This window comes from Carlito syrichta, unplaced genomic scaffold, assembly GCF_000164805.1.
Source record: "Carlito syrichta isolate Samal-C Ts95f unplaced genomic scaffold, Tarsius_syrichta-2.0.1 Scaffold308266, whole genome shotgun sequence".
Taxonomy (NCBI): domain Eukaryota; kingdom Metazoa; phylum Chordata; class Mammalia; order Primates; family Tarsiidae; genus Carlito; species Carlito syrichta.
In genome coordinates this window covers 446,107-470,708 of record NW_007252362.1, presented here as the reverse complement: position 1 = coordinate 470,708, position 24,602 = coordinate 446,107, and the positions used below count along the sequence as shown (strand labels likewise).

Below are 24,602 nucleotides of genomic sequence, written 5' to 3'. Positions count from 1 at the left end.
ACAAAGTAGAATTATAAAACCAATTTGTCTGCATTAAAGACTACATTTTTCATCCTCAAATCTACCACTTTCTCAATTTTCACTGGCAACTTAGATTTCTCTTCCACCTTCTATTGTATGACAAGGACAATGGTGCCAGTATCATGTATGCAGAATATAGTTTTAGTTACACTTTATATATGTTTTTTTGGTACCACTTGAAATCCACTTACTACTCTTAATCGTTAAAGACAGATCATAACTTTATTCCCTGAATTAAGCCACCCTATATTTACCTTTTTGTATCTAAGTAATATTAATGGGTTGTGTGTGTGTGTGTGTGTGTGTGTGTGTGTATGTACGCGTGTGTGTGTATAATCGGTGGTATATTTGTATAATATATTTGTGTGATATGTGATGAATTGCTTATGTGTTCTCTAGATTTTTCTGCATTAATCTTTTTCTGAATAGTATCAATTTCTTAGCTGACAGTACAGGCTCTCTCTAATCTGACACTAGCTGTCTTTCTGGCCTTAGAGTCTTTCACTCTGTGTAGGTACTCCCACTGAGCTGTCCTGTGTTCCTTGCATGGTCTCCACTTCTGTGCCACTCTGAGCTTCATTGTTTCTGCCATTCTTGCCTGGAGTGACCTGACCTCTAGCGCTTCCCTATTTCTTCAAGATCTCAAACTAGTGCCAATCCTATCTTCTTTCATTTACCTACCTGTAAAAATCTCTCCTGCCTTCCAGTTTTCTTTGTCCTATGTGTGTCATAGAGCATGTTTTACTTTCTGTCCAGTGTTATAGTTACTTGTGTATCTAATCCATCTTCTGTATTGGACTATAAGCTTTTTGAAAGAAAGGACCATTTAAAAAAAATTTATCTTTGCACTCCCTACAGCATCTTGGCCTGGATATTTCATATAACAGATATTTCACAAACAATTAATGAAAGATGGAAAGAATAATTTGATTTTTGCAGAATTTCTAAAAGAAACAACCATTTTTTATTTGGTTGGATTGGTTGATACTACATAGGTTAGACTTACCAACTTCTGTGTATATTATTGAAGACCAGAATGTTCTTACACTTGGTCAAAATAGTGTTGCATTTGGATGGAAGTACAGAGACTGCATTTGGATTTCATTTGTCATGTTCATAGTCTTCACATCAAATGAATAGCCTTTATAAAACTTCATGCCTGTTGAAAAAGAACTCCAACAATAGAATTCTATTATTTTGCAGTGATCATGTGGACATACACACACAAAATGAAATAGTATTATCTGGCGATTTCCACACTGGTCCTTTGAGCAGTAAATGTACAATAAAGAAGGCTTGCTAAACTTTTAGCTGTGTTTTTCAAATTGAATGGCATATCCAAGTACAGCTTTGTAATGGAGAATATGAATGCATTTTTCCATTTAGAATGCAATCTTTTTAATGTGTCGTTATTGTAGGATGCTGAGACTTCAAATCTGTATAACTATAGTGACAGATGTCTTAGAAAATATATTTATTCATCAAGAGTACTTTTCAGCCTCCTTACATAAACTGGCATGATCTAAAATTTATGACACCTAAAAGCCCTTGTTTAACAAGAGGCTATTATACTCAATGGTAGTTGAAATACTTTATTACTCTTGCTACAAAGATCTCATTTCTCTCTGGTGATACATTGCTTTTCCAAGAGGGATAATGCATAATATATTCACACTTGTTGGCCCTATGTTCACAGCATACCAAATGAGATGTTAAATAAATTGCTTGTGATCAACTAGTCTAGAAGTCCCTTGAAGGCAGGTATCCCGTGTTGCTTTCTTCTTTGTACCTCTGGCCACCACACCTGGTGCAGTGTTGTGCACAGTAGATGTTAACAGAAGTCCAGCTGTTAACTTGAATTGCTTGTCCCAATTACTTTCTTACTCATTCTTTCTTGAGGAGCTGTGATATTACAGTTTTTGACAGAAAAGCGTTCATAGTTTACCAAACAAACCCAGATAGCACTGGCAGGTAAGGGGCAACAGGACAGCATGGCTTTGTGGCACAGCATGGTGCAGGAGCTCAGGATTGCCTCGGTTTGTGGCTTTCTAAGTCATGTTATTTTGCCATGGGGTTGGTCAAAATTCTGCTCCTGAGCTTCACAGAAGTGACTAAATGCTGTCACGAAAGGCCAGTAGGAGTTTGAGTTCAGAGAGAACACATTTTTCCTCCAAGAAGGACAGAAAATGCCTTGCCAGTGACAGTCTTGCCACATTACATCCCTCTCTTTGCATGCCAGTCAGTCATTCCTGCTCACATTGGCAGAGATAGAGAAGTAGAAGTTCAGGTGTGTTGCCTGAAATGATTTTCACTGCGGGGAATACTAATTTGGGTTTTAGTGTAAATACACCCATTTGATCTCTGCCCTACCAAACCTCCTTAAGCACCTGAACTCTATGTACAACCAGTCCTCCATTAGTGTGCATGCGAATCAGGGACTGATCAAGGCTGCCTGGTGTCCTGGATGCACCTTAGGGCCTGTTCCCTCACTCTGCTCAGAACAGGATTCAGGTATTAGACTCCCTTTTACAGCAGGCTGCTCACTGTGCTCCTCTCCAGGAAATCTGTGCCTCCAAGCCTGTACCTCTGGGCACCAGCAGGCCTGATTCCTCCTCTCTGAGCTTGAATCCTGTTTCTCACCTTATTGGGTCTAATTTCCCTCTTCCTCAGGACTAACTGTACATTTTGAATTTAGTTCAGGGGAATTGTTCTTCATGATTGTTTCTCTGATCTTGAACTCAAACCCTGTGTCTCGTATCCCTGATTTAACGTTGATAAACTTTTGTCTCCTGATCATATTCTTGATCTGAATCTGGTTCCTTCCTCTGTCTCAATTCCTGGAGGCTTGAATAAAAGTCACACGTCATCTTATTTGGCTTCTGTTATCTACTTTGTACTTTACCAACACGTGCTTTCCCCTTCCCTCTCCTTAGTTAGTCTCCCCTGACCAAGCCCTGCCTTCCAACCAGCGTGAGGTGTCCTGACACATCAGGGGTTCTTATCCATTCCTGGATCACTACTGATGTTAGACCTTTGCTTTACAGTGGTCTGGAGTAGTTTTCCTCTATTTAGAAGGGCTTCAAGAAAGTCTTCTAGACATGAGCCAAGACCACTATAATAATTCCTGACATTTGAAAGTAAGGAAGTATAGCTTAAAATGCTTCTGAACAGGGTATATCTAGTTTTGTATATCTAGTTTTGTTTTTTGAGCCTTAAGTTTATACAGTTTGGGGGTACCCCTTTTAAGAAACAACATACCAAATTAAAAATACCAAGTTAAAACAGGGCCTGGGAGAGGCCTGTGTAAGGGAGGAATGTTGAGACTTAAGCTTTGTTTGCTTCATGGCTCATCTGTCATTTGTTTTTGCATATATTGTACTATTTGGTCACCTCGGGATTTTTTTAAAATAGTAAAAGATAATTTCTTTCTAAAATATTTCCAACTCCTTTCTCTCCAATCTCTCTCCCAAGATTTCCATAATTATGTATAATTTTGGTGAATACTAAGACTCCCTGATGATTGGTATAACTGTGCATGTTATCCAGATGAAGGAATGTGAGTGAGGGAGATGAGTAGAGGGGCAGAGTGATAACGGCCCTTAGGCTATGCTGCTGCTAGATGTGCTTGAAAGGCACTGACATTTATTTACTTATGCTTTTATTTTTATTTTTGTATTTTATTTCAATAGCTTGGGGGTACAAATAGTTTTTGGTTGCATGATTGCATTGTATGGTGGCAAAGAAGCCTGGACTTGAAGTGCACCCGCCACCCCCACCTGTGCACATCGCACCCGATAGGTGATTTTTTTCCCTTTCCACCTCTTTCCCTCCTCCGCCTTCTGAGTCTCCAGTGTCCACTATACCATTCTCTATGCCTTTGCAGATCCTCAGTCTCGCTCCCTCTTATTAGTGAGAATATATGGCATTTGGTTTTCTGTTCCTAGAAATGCACTGGCATTTAATCCTCATGACAGTTCTTTGACTGTTCTGATTCCTGTTTTGCAGATGAGGAAACTGAGGCACAGAGAAATAATTTGCCAAAGAGAGAGTTAGGAAAACTGCAGAACTGTAATTTCCGCCTACCCAGTCTCCGGGCCCCTCGTTCTATTACTAAACTGTATTGCCCCTCTGGCTAAGGTGATACAAACAATGTGGGAACAGAGGCAGAGCTAAAATAAGAGATTGATTCTCAGTTTGAAGCTCTTTACTCTGCTTTCCTATTTTCGGTTTGGATCAGTAGCTCTTCTGCATAGGAGATACTGAGAAATCACCTGCAAATAGTAATCATTTCTTTTTTTTGAGGAGCTCTGTCTACGTTCAGCAGATTTGGAAGAAGGGATCACTTCAGAAAGCTTTCTAGAAGGAGGGATGTTCAGGAACTCTGAAGGAGGAGGCAGGGGAAGCAGGGTGTGGTGAACAGCATTGGCCTGGTGTGAGGACCCCCAGCTGCTGGTCCAGCTCTGTTGTTTATAAGCTGAGGGACCTAGGTCTGTGTGATATCCCCACCCCTTGATCCTGTACCTCCACCCTCTGTAAAAAGGCTTAAAGAGGAGTAAAGCTGTATTTTCTATTATCATGACTCAAGTTTATTACTAGAGAAGTTTCTCTGGACATGTGGAGCACCAGAAACCACTAGGAGTGGGTGCGGCATTCTCTCCTGAGCATGGTGTTGGCTCTTGGTGTGGCTTCACAGCAGCTGTTCTTTGCCATTGATGGTTGTTCTTTTCTTCTTTTGGGAGAGGGAGAGGAAGAGAGAGAGGATGCAGTCTGACTGGCTCCTATTTTACCAAAATAGAAAAAGAGAGAGAGGAGGGGATTAAGTTAGATGTTTGTGAAGACCCATTTAGATTATGACCTGTATTAGTTGTCCATATGCTATTATGAGCAATTAAGTTTTAAATATATATATTTATTAAATATTAATACATTTTGAATGCAAACATGACATTTCTGGAGCAGAGAAGATTATTGTTTAATTATAGCAAATAATCATGCTGATTTCTCTTTGCTCCAGTTTTTACCCTTGGGGCAATGGAATGGCTAAGGGTCAGATCAGATGTTATCATGCATATGCTAAAGTTTGGACTACAGGCAAGTAATGAAAAAAAAGAATCCAGCCTTTTATATAGAAGAGTGGCAACCACCCTCCCCGTACTTCTGTGCTCTTTGGGAAGGATCTTGGGGTATAACTCTTACCCTTTAGAATATAAATAGATCTCTCCAGGGGAAAGATAAGACTAGTTTCTTCAGTTTTACAACAGTGTTGTCTGTGTGGTCTCAGATCTTATCCCTCCAGGGAGGTAAATCACTTCAGATGCCCTGTCCACTAATAATCACAAATTAAATTCAAAGATTTGGCTGGGCGTGGTAGCACAACCTGTAATCCCAGCACTTTGGGAAGCCAAGGCAAGAGGATGGCCTAAGCCCGGGGATTCAAGACCAGCCTGAGCAACTTAATGAGACCTCATCTCTACAATAAATCACAAAAACTAGCCAGGTGTGGTGGCATGTGTCTGTAGTTCCAGCTACTTGGAAGACTGATGCAGAAGGATCACCTGTGCCCAGCAAGTCGAGGCTGCGGTGGCCATGAGCATGCCACTGCACTTCAGCCTGGGCAACAAGAGTGAGACTCCAACACACACACACACACGTGCACACACACACACACGCAAATTCAAAGATTTGGGTTTTTTGGTCCAGGTTCCCAGTTCCGTAAAATTTAATCATAAAGTCCTAACTGTCCAGAAAAATAAACATATTTTCTCTGCAGTCTCACAAAACATTGATACAATATTTAAAAGGACAATTCTCTGCTTCCCGAGACTGTGAGTTTAAGATGATGGAACTATCTATATGAGAATAATTTCAGATGTCTGTAGAAATGTAGACTCTTGGGATCGAAACTGGACAAACTAAACAAGAATCTCTAGGACTGGTGCTTTGGTATCTGCATTTCTGCCAGCTTCCCAGATGATTCTTATACACCACAGACACTCACTCCTTTATTCCTGATTTAAGGATTCTTCAGTTTTTCTGCTTCCAGAAACAGTTCATCATATGCAGCTTTCACTAATTCAGTCTGTGATTTGGAGGACTTTCTGAACTTGTACAAAATAATAATAATAATAATAATGGTCTTGCTAAGAGAAATTTTAAGTGCCATTTAAAAATAAATACTGACATTTGCAAGTGTTCTAGGGTAATAATTCTTTGAAATCTGAAAAGAGGATGCTGATGATAAAAAAGGATGCTATCATTAGTAAATAGCTACTCAGTAAGCAATTCGAATGGATTCTGAAGCTTATTAGCTGTGTTATTCAGATTTCTATCTTACAATAATGCAATTAAAATGTAAGAATGTATTCCTCAAATTTAAAAAAGCATATATATTTTTAAAAATATAAGCCAACCCCAAAATTGATGCTGAAAATCTTCATCTATCAATGGAAATCTCTATTAATTAGAACCTATCTATTAGAATTAGAGGGAAAACTTTTGGGGAAAAGTTAAAACACTTTTCATTAAGGTCAGCTTCATTTAGTACATTTAACATGTGCAAATTTAGTGTACTGATTATTTGTATATCGCCATTTCCCCAGACTATGCTTCAGTAGGTAAAACCAAATACTCTTACTTCTTGTCTGAATGCTTGAGAAAACTTTCTCCCAATCTTATTTTTTAGTGTTTTGCTTTGGCCTTTGTCCTCCAGTCCTGTGGGATTATTAAGTATGCAAGTATTTTCTCTGTATCTATTATGATCTAGGCATTGTGCTAAGTCCATTGGGCTTCATAGCAAAGGCCATTGCTAACTTGAGCAAGATAAGTTTCAGAGAGAAATTCAGATGGGTTGAGGGGAAATAGTGAGTGGAAAGTAAAGAAATGGAAGCCATGGCTAATAAACTATGTTAGAAGGCTTTGTACTAAAGGAGCAGGGAAGCATAGGGTTATAGTTAGAGGCGTACATAGGGTTGAGGTAAACTTGTGGTTGGTAGAGAGTTGACAGTGTTTCTGGACCAAAAGAAAGGAGTCAGTGAAATTGGAGAAATTGATATGCAAGAGAGATGGGCCTGATGGATGTAGAAAGAGTCCAGCAAAGGATTTCTTCAGGAAGAAAGGATTGCCAGGACCCAGGTGGAGTGTTTAAGTTAGGGTGAGAGGAGGGACATTGTTTCCTCTGAGACTGTAGGAAAGAAGTTAAGAGTGTTCACACACCTAATAACCTTAATTTTGTTTTTAGTTTTTTTCCCTAAAGAGGTGGCAGGGCCTTCTGAAGGTGGAAGAGGCAGGCTTTGAAGGTGGAAGAGGCAGGCTTTGTGTAGATGGGAGGTTGATGAAGATTTGAAATGATCTTTGTGGAGATGGAAACAGAAGCCAATTAGGGACCAGTGAAAGCATTGTCCAGAAGGGTATGAGAACTCTGCATGTTTTTCTGTGGTATGGATTCAGCATTTATATAGTTTGAGCATCTCAAATCTGAAAACCCCAAATCTGAAATGCTCCCAGACCCAAAATGTTTTGAGCACAAGATGATGCCACAAATGAAGAATTCACCTGACCGCATGTGACAGTCAAAATTTTGTCTTATGCACAAAATTGCAAAAGATATTGTATAAAATTATCTTAAAGCTTTATATATACGGTACATGTGAAACATAAATGAATTTAATGCTCAGACTTAGGTTCCCAAGATATCTCATTATATTATATGCAAATATTCCAAAATCTCCTCCCCCCAAAAAATTCAAAATCAAACACTTCTGGTCCTGAGTATTTTAGATAAGAGATACTCAACTTGTGCAAATTTTAGCAGCCTGAAATTTCTGAGCAAAGATGAAGTGATCAGTGATGTGATTGATCCAGGCTGAGGATTATCGGGATGGGTGTGGCAGAGCATAGCTGATGTGATGGACTATTTTTTCTCAGACAGAATTGGGAATGGAAGGGAAGTCAAGAGGGAATAAAATAAAAGAGAGAGAAAAGAGATAAAAGAGAAAAGAGATAAACTGTAAGAACAGAAGCTTCAATGGATGTAAAGAACATTGATAATAATCCTTGGAGGACTGATGATAATCCTGAGAGAATAATTATAAATTGGCCAGGCACGGTAACTCATGTCTGTAATCCCAGCACTTTGGGAGACAGAGACAAGAGGATTGCCAGAGTCTAGGGATTTGAGACCAGTCTAGGCAACTTGGCAAGAACTGGTCTCTATGATAAATCAAAACAATTGGTCAGGCATGATGGCATGCACCTATGGTTCCCGCTCCTTGGAACGAACGATGCGGCAGAGTAATCTCCCGAGCCCAGTAGGTCAAGGCTGCAGTGGCCGTGAGTGTGCAACAGAATGAGACTCCGACTCACAAAAAAAAAAAAAAAAAAAAAGGAAAAAAGAATAACTGTAAAGTGTAAGGAACGGAAAGGGATTTTAGAGGTGGGTAGTTTTTAAGAGATGAAAAGACCAGTGTAACTTACTAATAGTGACTGAACTTGAGCTACAAAGTGAAGGAAAGTTTGTGATAAAATTGAGGAAGATGAGTAAATGGACAGGAAGAATGGGACCCTACATTGTAAGGACATGGGCACCTTTCCTAAAAATATAGTGAAATTGTAACCCATTCACCGACTGTAGTAAAACCATCTGGGTATAAAACTAAGGGAGAAAAGGTTCAGTGGAGATATCTTTGAGTGATATCTTCATCTCCTGCTGTGTTCTTGCAATTGTGAGTAACTTTTTGCTGCATCCTTTACTGGAGGTCATCACAGTGTCTGCTATTTCTGTATTACCTTAAAATGTTTTATTTGACCATAAATGTTAATGTTTTTCTACTCAAAATGTAGTTGATAAATCTTTGCTATGTTTTTCTATAATGTTTCAAGTTCTTTGTAGAAACAACTCTGAAGTTAAAATGAAAGAACTCAATTTATAGAACTTATAAAATGTCTATTTACTCAAAATTCTACTTTAGTGATGTGATTAGTAGTTTGGGTCAAAACCCATTACAATAAAACTATGCACCAAAAAAATAATTATCTTCAAGCTAGCTCCTAAAATGTTGCAAACCCAAATAATGTAATAGAATCATAAATTGTTGCTAGGCTAAGCTAAATTCATTTTGCTGTATCAGGAACAAGACTCATTCCAGAGTGACACAAACACTGGAAGAGAGAATAAACTGGAATTTAAAAATATAAAGTCTCTAAAACATGATGATATCCAACAGGTAGTGGAGAAGTAGTCACAGTATAAATGCAGAATAGACTTGTGGCAATGTTTCAACTGTGGAAGAGATAAGCAGTAGGCTCTAGGAACATCTGTTTATCCCACCAATCACCAACATTTTGTTGAGCACATAGAATACTAGGCAATGCAGATAACACAAATGAGTTTGGGCACTCACAATCTGTTGATTGTGGACATATAACTCTAAGACAGTGCAATACATACAATGATAAAGATGGGGGAAGAGTAATAGAAGGTATAAATACAGCTATGTGAACTTAGCATTTTCCCATTCTTTTTTTCTGAAAGTCTTCTAAGAACAACAAAGAAAATAGAAGACAAAAATGCAAACAAATTTCAGTCAAACGAGGGTACTGTCTCCATCCATTTTGTGTTACTATGACAGAATACTACAGACTGGGCAATTTGTAAAGAAAAGAAATTTATTTCTCACAGTTCTAGAGACTGAAAAGTTCAGTATCAAGGTGCATCATCTGGCCAGGGCCTTCTTGGCAGTATCCCATGACAAGGCAAGAGAGTGAAAGAGGGAGGGAAGAATGGAGGGAGGGAGGGAGAGATCAAACTTGCAGCTGTATTCTGTTTATAATTGGCATTAATCCATTCATGAGGGTGGAGCCCTCATGACCTCAACACCTCCCACTAGGCCCCGCCTCTCAACACTGTTGCACTGGAGATTAAGTTTCCAACACATGCTTTTTGGGGTACACATTCAAGCCATAGCAGAGACATATATCAAAGTATTTCTCAGGGCTGCTTACAGCTTTCAAGATGATGAGGGAGCTCCGCAGGAGGAAGGGGAGAGAGATTGAAGAAAGAGCCCAGCAATAGCATATCAAAAGAATCAATACAAATGCACTTACTGAAGAAAGAAACATCTAAAAATGGAAAAGCTATAGCCATTGTCTGCAATAGCCAGCAGGCAACAGAAACCCTACTGGACCAACTTTGATTCACAGAAGTAGAAATTGTGAAATGCACATGAAAGGACTCAAACAAGTCATATTTTGGAGAAGCAGTGTGTGTGTGTGACGCTCTCAAGAAAAGAGTCTTTGATTGTGAAGATGAACTTGCCTAGAGTTTTACCCTCCACCTACCCTTTCTATAGAAAGCTCTGGCAAAGAGCTGATCCTGGAAAACCCAAATGATGTGTTTAAAAACAAACGAGCATAGCATCTAAACAAGATATCAAACTAAAATATAGTAATAAAAATAAAATAAGAAAAAACCCAGTAAAATTTGAATCAGAAATAATGTAAATATATAACATATAAACTACCGTAAGTTAAAAGTTTTAAAGTTCTAGCAAAATATAAATGACAAAAAAGAAAGAGCTATGGCCATTCCTGATTTTAAAAAAATTAACAGAAAATCAGGAATAGAAGAAAACTCCTTCAGTTGATAAAGGGCATCTACCAAAAAACTTACATGTTAAAATTATGTTTATTAGTAAAAGAATAAATGTTCTCCCCTTAAGGTCAGGAATGAGACAAGGAGTCTTTCTTTCACCCCTCAGTTCTACATGGTATAGGAGGTTCTGGACAGTGCTAGAAAGATAGAAAAAGAAATAAAAAGGCCCTCAGATTACAAAAGAAGAGGTAAACGTTTTTTCTTTCAGATGTGGTAGTCTATATAGAAAATCAGAATCTACAAAAAATTACCAGACCTAATGAAATGAGCTTAGCAAAGTTGCAGGAAACAAAATCAATATTTTCTATATTTCAGCTGTTTCTATGTACTATTCCAACTATTTTTAATATCAACTATTTCTGTATACTAGCAACAAACAATTGAAAATTGAAATTTTAAAAATACCATTTCTAATATCATTCAAATATATGAAATCTTTAGAGATAAATTTGACAAAAGATGTACATGACTTGTGCACTGAAAACTACAAAACACTGCTAAAAAAATTAAATTAAACACATACATGGAGAGATATTATCCGTGTCATAGGTTTGAAGACTCAATCTTGTTAAGATCTCTGTTCTTTCCAAAAGGCCTCAATCAAAATTCAAACAACTGTTTTTGATAGAAATTGAAAAACCGATTCTAAAATGTATAAGAAATGCAAAAACTGTAGAATAATCAAAATACCTTTTAAAAGAACAAAGTTGGAGAACAGATACTATCTAATTTTACTACTCATGATAAATTATATTTAAGACAGTGTGGTCTTGGGGAAAAAAGAGACAAATAGAGCAATGAAACAGAAAAGAGAGATTAAAAGTATACTCACACATATATAGTCAGTTGATTTTCAACCAAGGGATCAAGACATTTCTTTTTTTAATATTTATTTTATTTTAAAGATGTGGGGTACAATTCAGGATTAGGTTCACAAGTGGTCATCATACAGGTAAAATTTTGAATCCCCCTTTGTCCCCACTTTGCCTGGTTTGAGATCAGGTGCCCTTATTAATGTTATGTGCCTTCCACCCCCACCTAACCCCCTGGCAGTTTCTGGCTACTGCCAATCCCTTTCTTATAGTATTATGGCAAAAGTTCAGGGTCCACTTATGAGTGAGAACACATGGTACTCAAGTTCTTTGTTTCTGTGATAAATCACTATGTATTATAGACTCTAAATACATCCAAGTTGCTGCAAAGTCCATAATTTTGTTCTTCTTTATGGCTGTGTAATATTCTATTGTGTATATGTGTGACATTTTTTTAATCTAGTCCAGTTTTGATAGGCAGCACAGTTGGTTCCATGTTTTTGCTATTGTAAATAGTGCTGCAATAAACATGCATGTGCAGGTATCTTTTTTGTAGAGTGATTTAAGTTCCTCCAGGTATATTCCTAGAAGGGGAATTGCTGGATCGTGTGGAAGGTCAATCTCTAGTTCTTTTAGGAGTCGCCACACTGTTTTCCATAGAGGTTGAACTCATTTGCATTCCCACCAGCAGTGTAGAACCATTCCCTCTTCTCCACACCTGTACCAGAATCTGTTGTTTTTTGGCTTATTAATGATAGCCATCCTTACCGAAGTTAGTTGGTAATCTCAATGTGGTTTTGATTTGCATTTCTTTGATGATTAGTGAGGCTGAGCATTTTTTCATGTATCTGTTGGCTGCTCATATGTCTTCTTTTGAGAAGTGTCTATTCATGTCTTTTGCCCACTTTTCAATGGGGCTAGGACATTTCAGTGGGAGAATAAAATAGTCTTTTCAACAAATGGTACCAAAACACTTGGATAGCCATGTGTCCCCCAAAATAAGAAACCTAAGTTTTATCTCATGTCATATACAAAGTAATTTTGAAATGGATTATAATCTTAAATGAAAAAGAGAACTGTAAACTTTCTAGAATAAAATATGGGAAGAAATGTTAGTGACCTGGGGTTTGGTGTGTATGTATGAAATACAAAACAATAAACATTTCTTGTAAAATTGTACTACATGCCTTGATAGGTATCCAACTATTTAACATTATGAAAAAGGAAAAACTAAGGAAACAGTAAAATATCAGTAATTGCCAAGGTTTTTGGAGAAAAAGACAAGATATTAATAAGTGAAGAAGAGGATAATTTTAGAGCAGTGAAAATATTCTCTATGAGATTATAGTAGTAAGCATAGCATTAAACATATTTCAAAATTCATAGAAATATACAAAGGAATAGATATTAGTAAATAACAGATTTTAGACAATAACATACCAATATTTGCTTATTACTTTTAGCAATCATACCACAGTAATGGAAGATGTTAATAGCAGGGGGGCCCTAAAGTGGGGGCAAAGGAATAGAATGGTATTAGAACTTTGTATATTATATGCTTAGTTCTTATGTCAGTCTAAACTCTCTAGTTAAAGAAGTATATGAATTAAAAATATGTATATAGCACCACTGATTCAGAGAGATCTTTTTACACTAAAATTCAACAATCTTGTAATGCCAATACATTAGTTTGAAACATTGTCCATCATTAAATGAGAACCAGAATAGACTTTGAAATGTTTTTTAAGTGTTCTAGTTGCAGCTGTACTTATTGGGGAGGCGATTTAAAATTTAAGCATCTTAAAAAATAAAAAAACAAAAAATAAATTGTACTTCATCAGACTGTAAAACTTTAACTCTTTAAAAAACAGTTAAGAAATTGATGCTAGGCTCAGTGGCTCAGCCTGTAATCTAAGCACTTTGGGAGGCCGAGGTGAGTGGATTGCCTGAGCCCATGGGTTTGAGACCAGCCTGGGCAACTTGGCGAGACCTCATCTCTACAATAAATAAAAAAGTAGTCAGGCATGGTAGTGCATGCCTGCAGTTCCGGCTACTTGGAAGCCTGAGGCAGAAAGATCACCAGAGCACAACAGGTTGACACTGGGGTGACCATGAGTGTGTCACTCCACTCCAGCCTGGGTGACACAGTGAGACTCCAACTCAAAAAAACAAAGAAAAAAGAAAAGGAATTGAAAAGTCAAGTCACAGACTAGGAGAAAATATTTGCAAAGTAGTGTCTGGCAGTGGACTTATATCTAGAATATATAAAGAACTTTTAAAATCCAACGCAACTAAGAAATATATACAACTTTTAAAAAGTTACATTCTATTATAGGAATGTGGGGTATGGATTAACTACATAAATAGGTTGCATGCAGGTGAAATTTGGGCTTCTAACTGGCCCTCCCTCCTCCTGGTTATAAACCAATCATACTTTGTGTTAACATGTACCCCCACCTTCCTCCCTCCTTCCCTCTCCTAGCAGTGCTTGGTAACTGCTGATCCCTCCCTTGTGCTAATGTGACTAATGTTCAAGATCCACTTATGAGTGAGAACATGTGGTATTCAGATCTTTGTTTCTGTGATAGTTCACTTAGTACGAATGGTCTCCAACTCCATCCAATTTGCTGCAAAGTCCATTATTTTGTTTTTCTTCATGGATATGTAATACTGCATTGTGTTTATATACCATGTTTCCTTTATCCAGTCCACTTTTGATGGAGAGTAGGGTTGGGTCCATGTTTTTGCTGTTGTGAATAGTGTGGCAGTGGTCTTTTTTGTAGAATGATTTATGTTCCTCTGGGTTTATTCTCAGAAGAGGGATTGCTGGATCATGTGGAAGGCTAATTTTTAATTCTTTTAGGAATCGCCATACTGCTTTCCATAGAGGTTAAACTAGCTTGCACTCCCACCAACAGCATAGAAGCATTCCTTTTTCTCCACACCTGTACCAACATCTGTTGTTTTTTGACTTATTAATGATGGCCATCCTTACTGGAGTTAGGTGGTATCTCATTGAAGTTTTTATTTGATTTCTGTGATGATTAGTAAGGCTGAGCTTTTTCTCATTTTTCTGTTGGCTGCTTATATGTCTTCTTTTGAAAAGTGTCCATATCCTTTGCCCACTTTTTAATGGGGTTGTTTGTTCTTTCCCTTTACTACGTTTGAATTCCCCGTAGATTCTGGATGTTAAGCCTTTGTCAGATGCATCATTTGCAAGATTTTTTCCCATTCTGTGAATTTCTTTACTCTCTCTTGATGGTTTCTTTCACTATGTGAAAGCTTTTCAGCTTGATGAGGTCCTACTTGTCTATCTTAGCTTTTACGGCATTCACTTTTAAGGCCTTGGTCAAGAATTCATTGCCTACTCTGATGTGCATAAGGGTGTTTCTTACTTTTTCTTTTGGGATTCTTATAGTTTGAGGTTTTACATTTAGGTCTTTGATCAATTTTGAGTTGATTTTTGTATATGGTGTCAGGTAGGGGTCCAGTTCCATTTTTCTGCATGCGGTCAGCCAGTTTTCCCAGCACCATTTGCCAAATATGGTCTCTTTTCCCAGTGGTTGTTGGTGACTTTGTTGAAGATGAATTAGTTGAGACTGTATTATTGCTTCTAGAATGTCTGTCCTGTTCCATTGGTCTATGTGCCTGCCTATTCTTATACCAATACCAGGCTGTTTCAGTTACTGTAACCTTGTAATAAAGTTTAAAATCTGGAATTGTGATACCTTCCACTTCGTTCCTTTTGCTGAGGATTGTTTTGGCTATTTGGGCTCTTTTGTGTTTCCATGTGAATTTCTCTGTTGTCATTTCCAGGTCTGAAAAAATGATGTTGGTAATTTGATGAGTATTGCATTGAATCTATAGGTTTCCTTGGATAGGATGGACATCTTGACAATATTGATTCTTCCAATTCATGAGCTTGGAATGTTTTTCCATTTGTTTGTGTCAACCGTGATTTCTTTGAGCAGTATTTTATAGTACTCACTGTAAAGGTCTTTCACTTCTCTGGTTAGGTGGATGCCAAGGTGTTTGTTTCTTTTTGGCTATTGCAAATAGGAGTGTGCTTTTTGTTTGGTTCTCCACCTGCTTGTTCCTTGTGTATAGAAATGCAACTGTCTTTTGCACATTGATTTTATAACCCAAGAGTTTACCAAAGTTGTTTATCAGTGTGAGGAGGCTTTTGACAGACTCCTTAGGGTTTTCAAGGTATAAAATCATATAATTTGCAACAAGATATAGCTTATCTTCCTCTTTCCTATTTGGATATCCTTGATCTCCTTCTCTTGCCTGATTGCTGTGGCTAGGACTTACAGCACTAGTTGAACAGGAGGGGTGAGAGTGAACATCCTATGCTTCTGACTTCTGCCCATTGAGCAAAATGTTGACTGTGAGTTTATCATAGATGACTCTGACTGTTTTGAGAAATGCTCATTCCATGCCTAGGTACTCTAGGGTTTTTATCAAGAAGGGATACTGGATTTTGCATCTAATGATATAATCATGTGCTTCTTAATTTTACATCTGTTATTGTGCTGACCTACATATATGGTCTTGCAAATGTTGAATCAGCCCTGCATCCCAGGAATGAAGCCCACCTGGTCATGGTAGATGATTCAAGGTTTTGTTGGATCTGATTTGCTAGAATCTTGTTTAGAATTTTTGTGTCTGTGTTTCTAAAGTAGATTGGCCTATAATACGCTTTCCTTTTTGAGATTTTGCCAGGTTTGGGTATCAGTATGATGTTAGCTTCATATGCTAGCTTCATAAAATGAGTTGGGGAGAATTCCATCATTCTCGATTGCTTGGCATATTTTCAATAAGATTGGTATCAGCTTCTCCTTGTATATCTTGTAGAATTCAGCTGGGAAGCCATCTTATCCAAGAATTTTTTGTGGGAATATTTCTTATGACTGAGTCAATTTGTGGATTGTTCTTGGTCTATTTATTGTTTACTTGTGATCTTTCTATTTTATTGATGTGTCTATGCAGTGCTATGAATTTTCCTGTTACCACTGCTTTCAGGGCATCCCAGAATTCTGATATGATGTGTTTGGGTTTCATTTGTTTCCAGAAATATTTTTATTTCTGTCTTGACTTCCGTGTTGACCCAGCATGTTCAGCAGCATGTTGTTTAGTGTCCATGTTTTTGTGTGCTTTGAGGGGATCTTGGTGGTGGTGATATTTATTTTTATTTCACTGTAATCTGAGAATATGTATGGTATTATTTTGATCTTTTGAAATTTATTCATGCTTCATTTATGTCTGAGAATGTGATAGATCTTGGTGTATGTTCCATGTGCTAATGAGTAGAATGCATACTCTGTAGATGTTGGGTGGAGTGGTCTATAGGTGTCTATTAAATCCGTTGGATAGAACGTCAAGTTAAGGTACCAGATCTCCTTGTTTGTCACTCTATGTCTCTTCATTGGTGCATTTAGTCCATTCACATTTGAATTGATTATTGAAATGTGAGTTTATCCCTGTCATAGAACTCTTAGGAGGTTGCTTTGTTTCCTTTTTTTCTTTTCTATTTATATATGTGTGTATTTTCATTTTTGTGAGTACTCTGTATTTCCTATAGATTCTGTGCTTGCCTGCATTTTTGTGATGGGTATGGCTGTTCTTCCCCCCTCCCCTCCATGTTCAGCACCTTCTTAAGTGTCTTCTGAAGACTGGTCTGGAGTCAGCATATGCTCTTAGGGATTGTATGTCTGGAAAAGATTTTAACTCTCCATTACTGATGAAGCTTAGATTGGCAGGGCAGGACATTCTTGCCCAGAATTGCTTATCATTAAGACTGTTAAAGATAGGACTCCAGTCACTTCTGACTTATAGTGTTTCTGCAGATAAGTCTGGAGTAATTCTGATGGGTCTTCCTCAGTATGCAGTCTGACCTTTCTCTTGCTGCCTTCAGGATTTTTTCCTGTTTTCATGCTTACTTTTTGGAGGTGGATTACTATGTGTCTTGGGTTTGGCTTCTCATGTGCTACCTTGTGGGGATTCTCTAAATCTCTTGTGATTGACTGGTCACCTCTCTGTCGAGATGTGGGAAGTTTTCTTGGATGACTTCATGTATTGTTTGTTTCATGGTGTTCTGTTTCCCTTTTTGCTTGAGGGAAACCTATTAGGAGTAGATTTGGCTTGTTGACATAATCCTGCATGTCTTAGAGGCTTTGTTCTTTCTTTTTGAGTTTTTTTTTTTTTTTTTTGCTACACTTTTGACAGACTGGGCTAATTCCATGTTTTGGTCTTCATGGTCTGAGTTTCTTTCCTATGCCTGGTTGATCCTGCTCCCTATGTTTGCTACTTTGTTTCTGATTTCCAAGATGGAGTTCTTCATTTTCATTATTAAAGAATAGGCTTTTCTGAAATTGGCCAACTCTGCTTTTACTTCCTGAACTACTTTGGTGAGTTTCAATTCTAGTTTCTTTTGGTTCTCTCTGTTTTAGCCATCTAGCCTCTGATTTCTGTGACTGTCATCTGGGACATGTTGTTCAGAAGGTTTCCTTTATTTGTGTTCTGATAACTGCTTTTTCGGGTTCTGTCTCTTTAGTACTCTGAAGATTGCCTGTATTTTTCTCATTTGTGACAGGCCTCTCTTCCCTTTCTGTAATTTATTTTGTTTTTGTTACTCTGAAGTTAGTCACTGATGCACTGGGACCTTTTCTGCAGTTCTAGAGCCTTTTCTGCAGTTCAGTGTACATAACTCAGTGAGAGAGATTGGGGCATTCACTTCTGCTTCTTGCTCCATCAGTGTCTGGTTCCTCAATTGTAGCAGCCCCTGCTGCTAACACTCTGCAGAGAGTGGGTAGGGTACCCAATAATAAGTTGGGATGGTTTTAGTCTTATAATCCAAGTTCCTCCTTTTGTAGTAATTTACCTCAGATCACCACCTAGCTTTTTTTTTTTAGTACTCTTGGAATATTCACAAGAGTAACTATATGCTGGGTCACCAGAAAGACTGCTGGAGACAATATAGCAGTGTCTGTCAGAATTATAAATGCATGTACCTTTTGATCCATTAGTTTCAGAAATTGATTATCCATTAGTTTTAGAAATTGATTATGTAGACATATTCTCTCAAATATGAAATTACCTGTTTACAAGGTTGGTCTAGGAAAGTTGTTTGTATAGTAAAGATTGAAAAGATCTAAATATCTATTAATAGGTCTGATTAAATCAATTTTTGTACAACAATACACTGGAGTATAATGCAACTGTAAAAGGGAATAAAGAAGTTTTTAATGTAGTAAAAGAGAAAGAACTCTAGGATATATTCTTAAATGAAAAAGCAGGATGCAAACTATGCCTATAATATACAACCATCTTTTCCTTCCACAAAAGTGGGGTAGACACACACACACACACACACACACACACACACATATATGCCTATATATGACATATAAACAAATCTCTGGAAAGATAAACAAGAAAGTAATAGCTTTGGTTACTTGTTAATGGAATATGAACTGGGCAAGTAAAGAATGAAGTAGTGAAGAGACTTCTTTTAAATATACTTAAAAAGCATGTACTGTCCATGTGAACTTACTATCTCTATAAACGTGTAAAAATAAACAATGCCGCAGAAGCTTAGAAGATAAAGCAATTAATTCTCCCTTGAGAAATTAGAGGCAACTTTTGGGATGAGTAATATTTGACCCAAAACTTGAAGAGTGAGTGGAATTTGGCAAGTGGATTTGGGTTGAAAAGATCATTCTAGGCCAAGGAACTGAGTTATATGAAGGCATAGAAACATGAAAGTGATTCTGAGGAGTGGGAAGATGTGATTGGGCATTGAGTGCATTAGATTTCCCCTCAAGAGTCTGCACTAGACAGAGCCGCTGACCAAGGTCAGGATTCCTTCCAGACCCTGGGTGCTACAGTGGGGAACAGAGTGTCTTGAGGGAGAGGAAACAAGGGCTGTGGAGGCTGGAAACAAGATAAAGTTCAACAAAGCAGCAAAGCAGTACCTATAAATTGCTTGTAAGACTTTTGAGTGATAATGCTTCAAAAAACCATTGGCTTCTCTTGGCACTCTCTGGTCATTACTAATCAGGACATTGTTGCAGTATATCTAAACTTAAAGAAACTCCTTAAGCGATTATTGGTGAGGGTGTGCTATCTTTGACACTTCTTTAAGAAATGAAGAGTATTGACTTATTATAATATTCCAGTTGAAAGTTATTTTTACTTACATTTGCCTTAATTTGTTTTCCCACAAAAGTCTCAATTTATACCAATGGACAGGATCACTGAGCTCACGTCCACCTGCCCAATTGCCACACGTAAGGTGAGTCATTAATGTAGGATTCAGCCTTTCGTATCATGTTTTCCATGTGAAGGGTCAGCCTCATCAAGGACCAAATGTCATCAAGGTTCAGGAGGTTCAGATGGGGAAGGACCAATAGATGTTAATTGTTATTTATTTTCTTATTAAAGTGATATATGTTTATTGGGGCTAACTTAGAAAGTAGAATATAAACAAAATTTAATTCACCTGTTATCTTACTGTCTGCACATAGTGACCGTTTAAAATACTTTAATGTATTCATTCTCAGTATTTCCTGTGTATAAGTGTGTGTGTGTGTGTGTGTGTGTGTGTAGATTTTTCAGTCTGTGGATGTATACTTGCCTAGAAATATGTTGTGTCTGTAATTCTCACATTTTTAATTGTGTTTGCTAAATGCTGTATTACCTTGTATTTCTCAAATGTCTGTTATTATCTAGAATTTAAAATTTAAAGAGGAGTATTTTTGAACCTTTATAACTTTTCAGTTGTATCAATCACATACACAAACTAATTCTTTATGATTTTGATTATTCACACTTCTTAACAGGCAAATGACGAAATTGATAAACCTAACCAACCTTTACATAAATAGATTTCTGGTAGCTATACATAACGTATTATATATATCTTTGGCATTTCTCTACCATTAAATACTGAAGCACTTGTTTCCAGCATGTCTTTTTAGTTTGTGTTTTCTTTATTTGCACCTTCAGATGCTACATCAAAGACTCAGTAATAAGTTGGAACGGGTATAATCCCCCAAGTTCCTCCTTTTATAGTAATTTACCTCAGGTCACTGCCTAGCTGAGCTCCAGAACCATGCTCAGGATCTACTCATTGTATAATAAATATATTTTATAATAATATCTACTCAGATATTATTATTGACAGGATATGCTCATTTCATAATAAATACAAAATAAAAAATAAATAAAAAATAATAAATTTGATAATATATCACCAGAGTCTGAGAGTAGGACTAGGAAAGGGATTCTCCTGGAGCAAAGAGCAGTAAAAATCAATGTGACGTAGTAAATAGATTGTAATGTGTTGTTATAGGGCCTCTACAATAATTATACAGTCTCATGCCATGAGATTCTTCCTAGCCATAAACAAACTAGTACTCTCCACCATAACATAACTTGACAAAATGATGGTGGTTTCTGTGAAGGAAAATGGGAGGTTCAGCAGTTTGAGCCCTGGGTAGTGCTGAGGAGAGAGCTCCTTGAGCAGTGGAGGTTAGGGCTATGGTGGGTAGTGCGATGCTTAGGAATGCCAGAGTGTTACTGGGTGCTCTGCCCTAAACTTCTCTCCTTCTACTAGTTATTTTTGGTTTCTTAGAAAGAGAGTAGGCCCTAGCAAGCAGACACATGTATTCTAGATCCCTTTGTAAATATATCTTTCACTGGTTGAAGTAGTGGCCACCGAGAGGCAGGAAGCAGCATATAGAATGGCAGTAGGAGGGGTGGGTTCTCACTTCATTTGCAGCAGGTAACCAAAAGCAAGTGAATCTCTGCTGAGAGGAAGTCAGTATGCACAGTACGTTCTCAATTTGGGTACTTCTGCATCCTCAAAATCAGATTTCTTGACTCAGCCCAGCTCTTCTGCACCTATATCTGAGTCAGATTCTTAATGAAACATCATAGCAGTACACGTTTGCTAAAGTTGATTTTCTAAGCTTTTGCTTTTTAAGCATTTTATTAATGGTAAGAAATATCACCTAATGTAATAACGGCATCAGGGAAATGGTAATTGGTCATTAAAGAAAACTGGCTACCAGAAACTAAAAATTTGTTCTTTGTTATTTAAGGAAAATACCAAAACTCAGAAAACCAGACTTTTGAGGGATGACTTGAAGCATGAATCTCTTTCATCCTTTAAGCTTTCCATCAGCCACAGAGGCCAAAAAAGGTACACGGAAGGGGCAGACTCTGATGTGGAGTATGTTTCAGAGACTAAAATTATGAAGAAGTCTGTGAAGAAGAACGCGAAACCTCAACAGCAGAGTTATCCAGCAGCTCTGCCAGTAAATGTCAGACTAGCTGAGAGATCCCAGGTATTTTATTAAATTCAAAAATGTATAATAATTCACTTGTTCTGGAAATAGCATTTCATCAAGGTTTTGCTTCATTTTCACATTTTTAAGGTGGTTCAATTATAGAATATTCATTGCAATCTGTGTTTATTGGACAAGGTCCCAATTTTTATTTTTTCCGTATTCTGTGTTTTGGAAGAAAAGTCAGATTGCTGTTACCAGCAATGCTGCCCAACTGAAGGACCCCTAAGAATGCCCAGCTGGGAAAAGGATTTTAAATTTATATTTAAGAGTGAAATATTCATGTGGGCTAAACTTTTAATGTTTAGAATTTTGTGCTCAATGTTTTATAGGAAAAAATCCTTAGCGAAATCATACATATTGTTACTCCTGTAGTCTGTGTTCTGGAAAAATTTAATATACAACTAAGTGTTGAGACTGATTTTAACAAATGGAGCACCCCAAAATTTTTATATATCTAAATGAGTTTGTTTCTTTCCAAAGAATCATAACACATTAAATTCTACAATGTTACCATTATTTCATTCCTTTTTGAGACATTTCCCTCAGATTCAGTTTAATAAATAGTGATACCTCCTACAGTTGAGTGGACATTATTTGCTCTGTGTCAGGTTCCGTGTGAAGGATTACAGACATCATTTCAATAACTTCCATTTTGCATTTTTCATAAGCCAAAATGTATTTCCCAGTTTATCAACCCTGTTCATTAAATTTGACTTCTAATGCCTTTTAACTATTTCCACAAATTAAATTCACCCTTAAAGAGTGGGTCTGGTCCATCATAGAAAATACTCCGGTGAACTACAATAGGCTCTGAAAGCAGTAAATTCATTTGCTCAGCAAATGTCTGTTGAACTTTTTATGCCTAGTGTAAGACCCAGCATTAGGCATGGTGGGAGACAAGATATTTTAGACATGGTCCTTTCAAAGGAATTATTTTGAACAATAGTTACTTTACAGAACTCTCTCACACATTCCTTTGTAATCTTTGGCAAATGGTGTTCAGACTCTTATTGAAAATCTTTAGTGAAAATCTTTACCTCCTAAGGTAGACTTTTCTTATTCCATTTTTGAGTAGCTTATCCTATGAAAATGCTCAAATGCATTTCCCTATAATTTTAAACTTTTGTCCCAAATCTATTCTTGAGACCATATGAACAAAGCTGAATTTGTTTACAGTCTACAGAATTTTAATATTTTGGTTGCTTTGAATTACGTATTATATTTGAATGTACAGGTTTATATTTTCAGCAGATAGTCAACCCTTGCTGCATTCAAAGTACTGCATGTTTGTAATATTAAAAGTAGTTTTATCATTTTATAGTCATATCTCTTTTGATTCCAAATTCCAGAAAAACTCATTAACTATGCAATTTCAAGATTTCGGATTTGTGACTTTATTGTATCAATCTGTTACATGGGCCGGGCACGGTGGCCCAAGCCTGTAATCCCAGCACTTTGGGAGGCTGAGGTGAGGGGATTGCCTAAGCCCAGGGCTTTGAGATGAACCTGGGCAACTTGAAGACCTTGTCTCTACAAAAAATGAAAAATCTAGCTGTGCATGGTAATGCGAGTCTATAGTTCTGGCTACTTGGAAGGCTGAGTTGGAAGGATCACCTGAGCCCAACAGGTTGTTGCTGGATTGGCTGTGAGCATGCTACTGCACTCCAGCCTGGACAATGGAGTGATTCTGACTCAAAAAAAAAAAAAAATGTTACATGTACTAAACATATAATCCATTGAGAAGTTGAAAATGTTAGAATAACTCATTTTAGACTTTAAATATAGGGACTCCCTTAGTATAGCATGTGTGTGTGTGTGTGTATGTATGTGTGTACGCATATATATGTATACATGTATTTGTAAAGCTACATGAAGTGGATATACACACATGCTTTATATATATTATATATACATATACACACACATATATGTATACACGTATGTGTGTGTTTGTGTGTGTGTATAAGATCTTATCAATTGCCACTCTGTATGCCAGCTATAACCATAAGCAAAACTGCACATGGTTCCTGCCCCGATCAAACTTACAGTCTAGAGATAGAGTCAGACACCCAATAATTAGACAAATATAAATTACTACTGTGGCTTTTTTTTTTTGACACTGTAACATGAGTTTTACAATAGGGGATTTGATTCTGTCTGGTAGGACAGGAACATCTTTCCAGAAAAAAATAGTGACTGAGCCTTTAGGACTGAATTCCAATTAAATTGGTAAAAAGAGAGGAAAAACATTTCCAAGGAATGCAAACAACATTTGCTAAATTTTAGAGGGAACTTTGTGAATGCAAATACCTTTAAAAAGATAGGGCAGAGGATAGAAAGGGGCTGTGGTGCGAGAGGAATTGGGTGGATTCCTTAGGCCTCCATGAAGGATTTCACATTTATCCTAAAGGCAATGGAAAACCATTGAAGGGTTTCAACCAGAGGAGTGGTGTGACCAGGTTTTCCTGTTGTAAAGATTGCTTTAGCTGAATGCGGAAGAAAGATTAGTGGAGAGCAGAGTTGTTGGAAAGGCAGCCTCGCACAAGCAGTCTTTTAACCCTCACTTGGCCACAGAAGAATGGACCTTGGCCCTCGGACACATCCTTTCCAAAAGATAAAGAGCCCACATGGCCTGTGCTAGACATATGGATTATATGTTTAGTACATGTTAACAGGCTGGAGTGCAGTAGCATGCTCACAGAAGGCAATATTGCTATGTGTGGGACTATCTTTCTTTATTGTAGGCCCAGTGTATGTTCTCTTTTG

At 37.4% G+C, this 24,602-nt stretch overlaps 1 protein-coding gene across 1 annotated transcript in view; it reads left to right on the top strand.

Annotated features, from left to right (window-relative positions):
- Nucleotides 1-24,602, top strand: part of MORC1 (MORC family CW-type zinc finger 1) — a gene marked incomplete at its 5' end in the record, with an annotated part of 83,767 nt that overhangs the window by 11,725 nt on the left and 47,440 nt on the right. Inside the window, 3 exons of the mRNA XM_008065393.1 lie at nt 19,712-19,777; nt 21,588-21,833; nt 22,012-22,026. Coding sequence (XP_008063584.1) covers nt 19,712-19,777; nt 21,588-21,833; nt 22,012-22,026 — 327 coding nt within the window. The remainder of the gene's footprint in view (nt 1-19,711; nt 19,778-21,587; nt 21,834-22,011; nt 22,027-24,602) is intronic.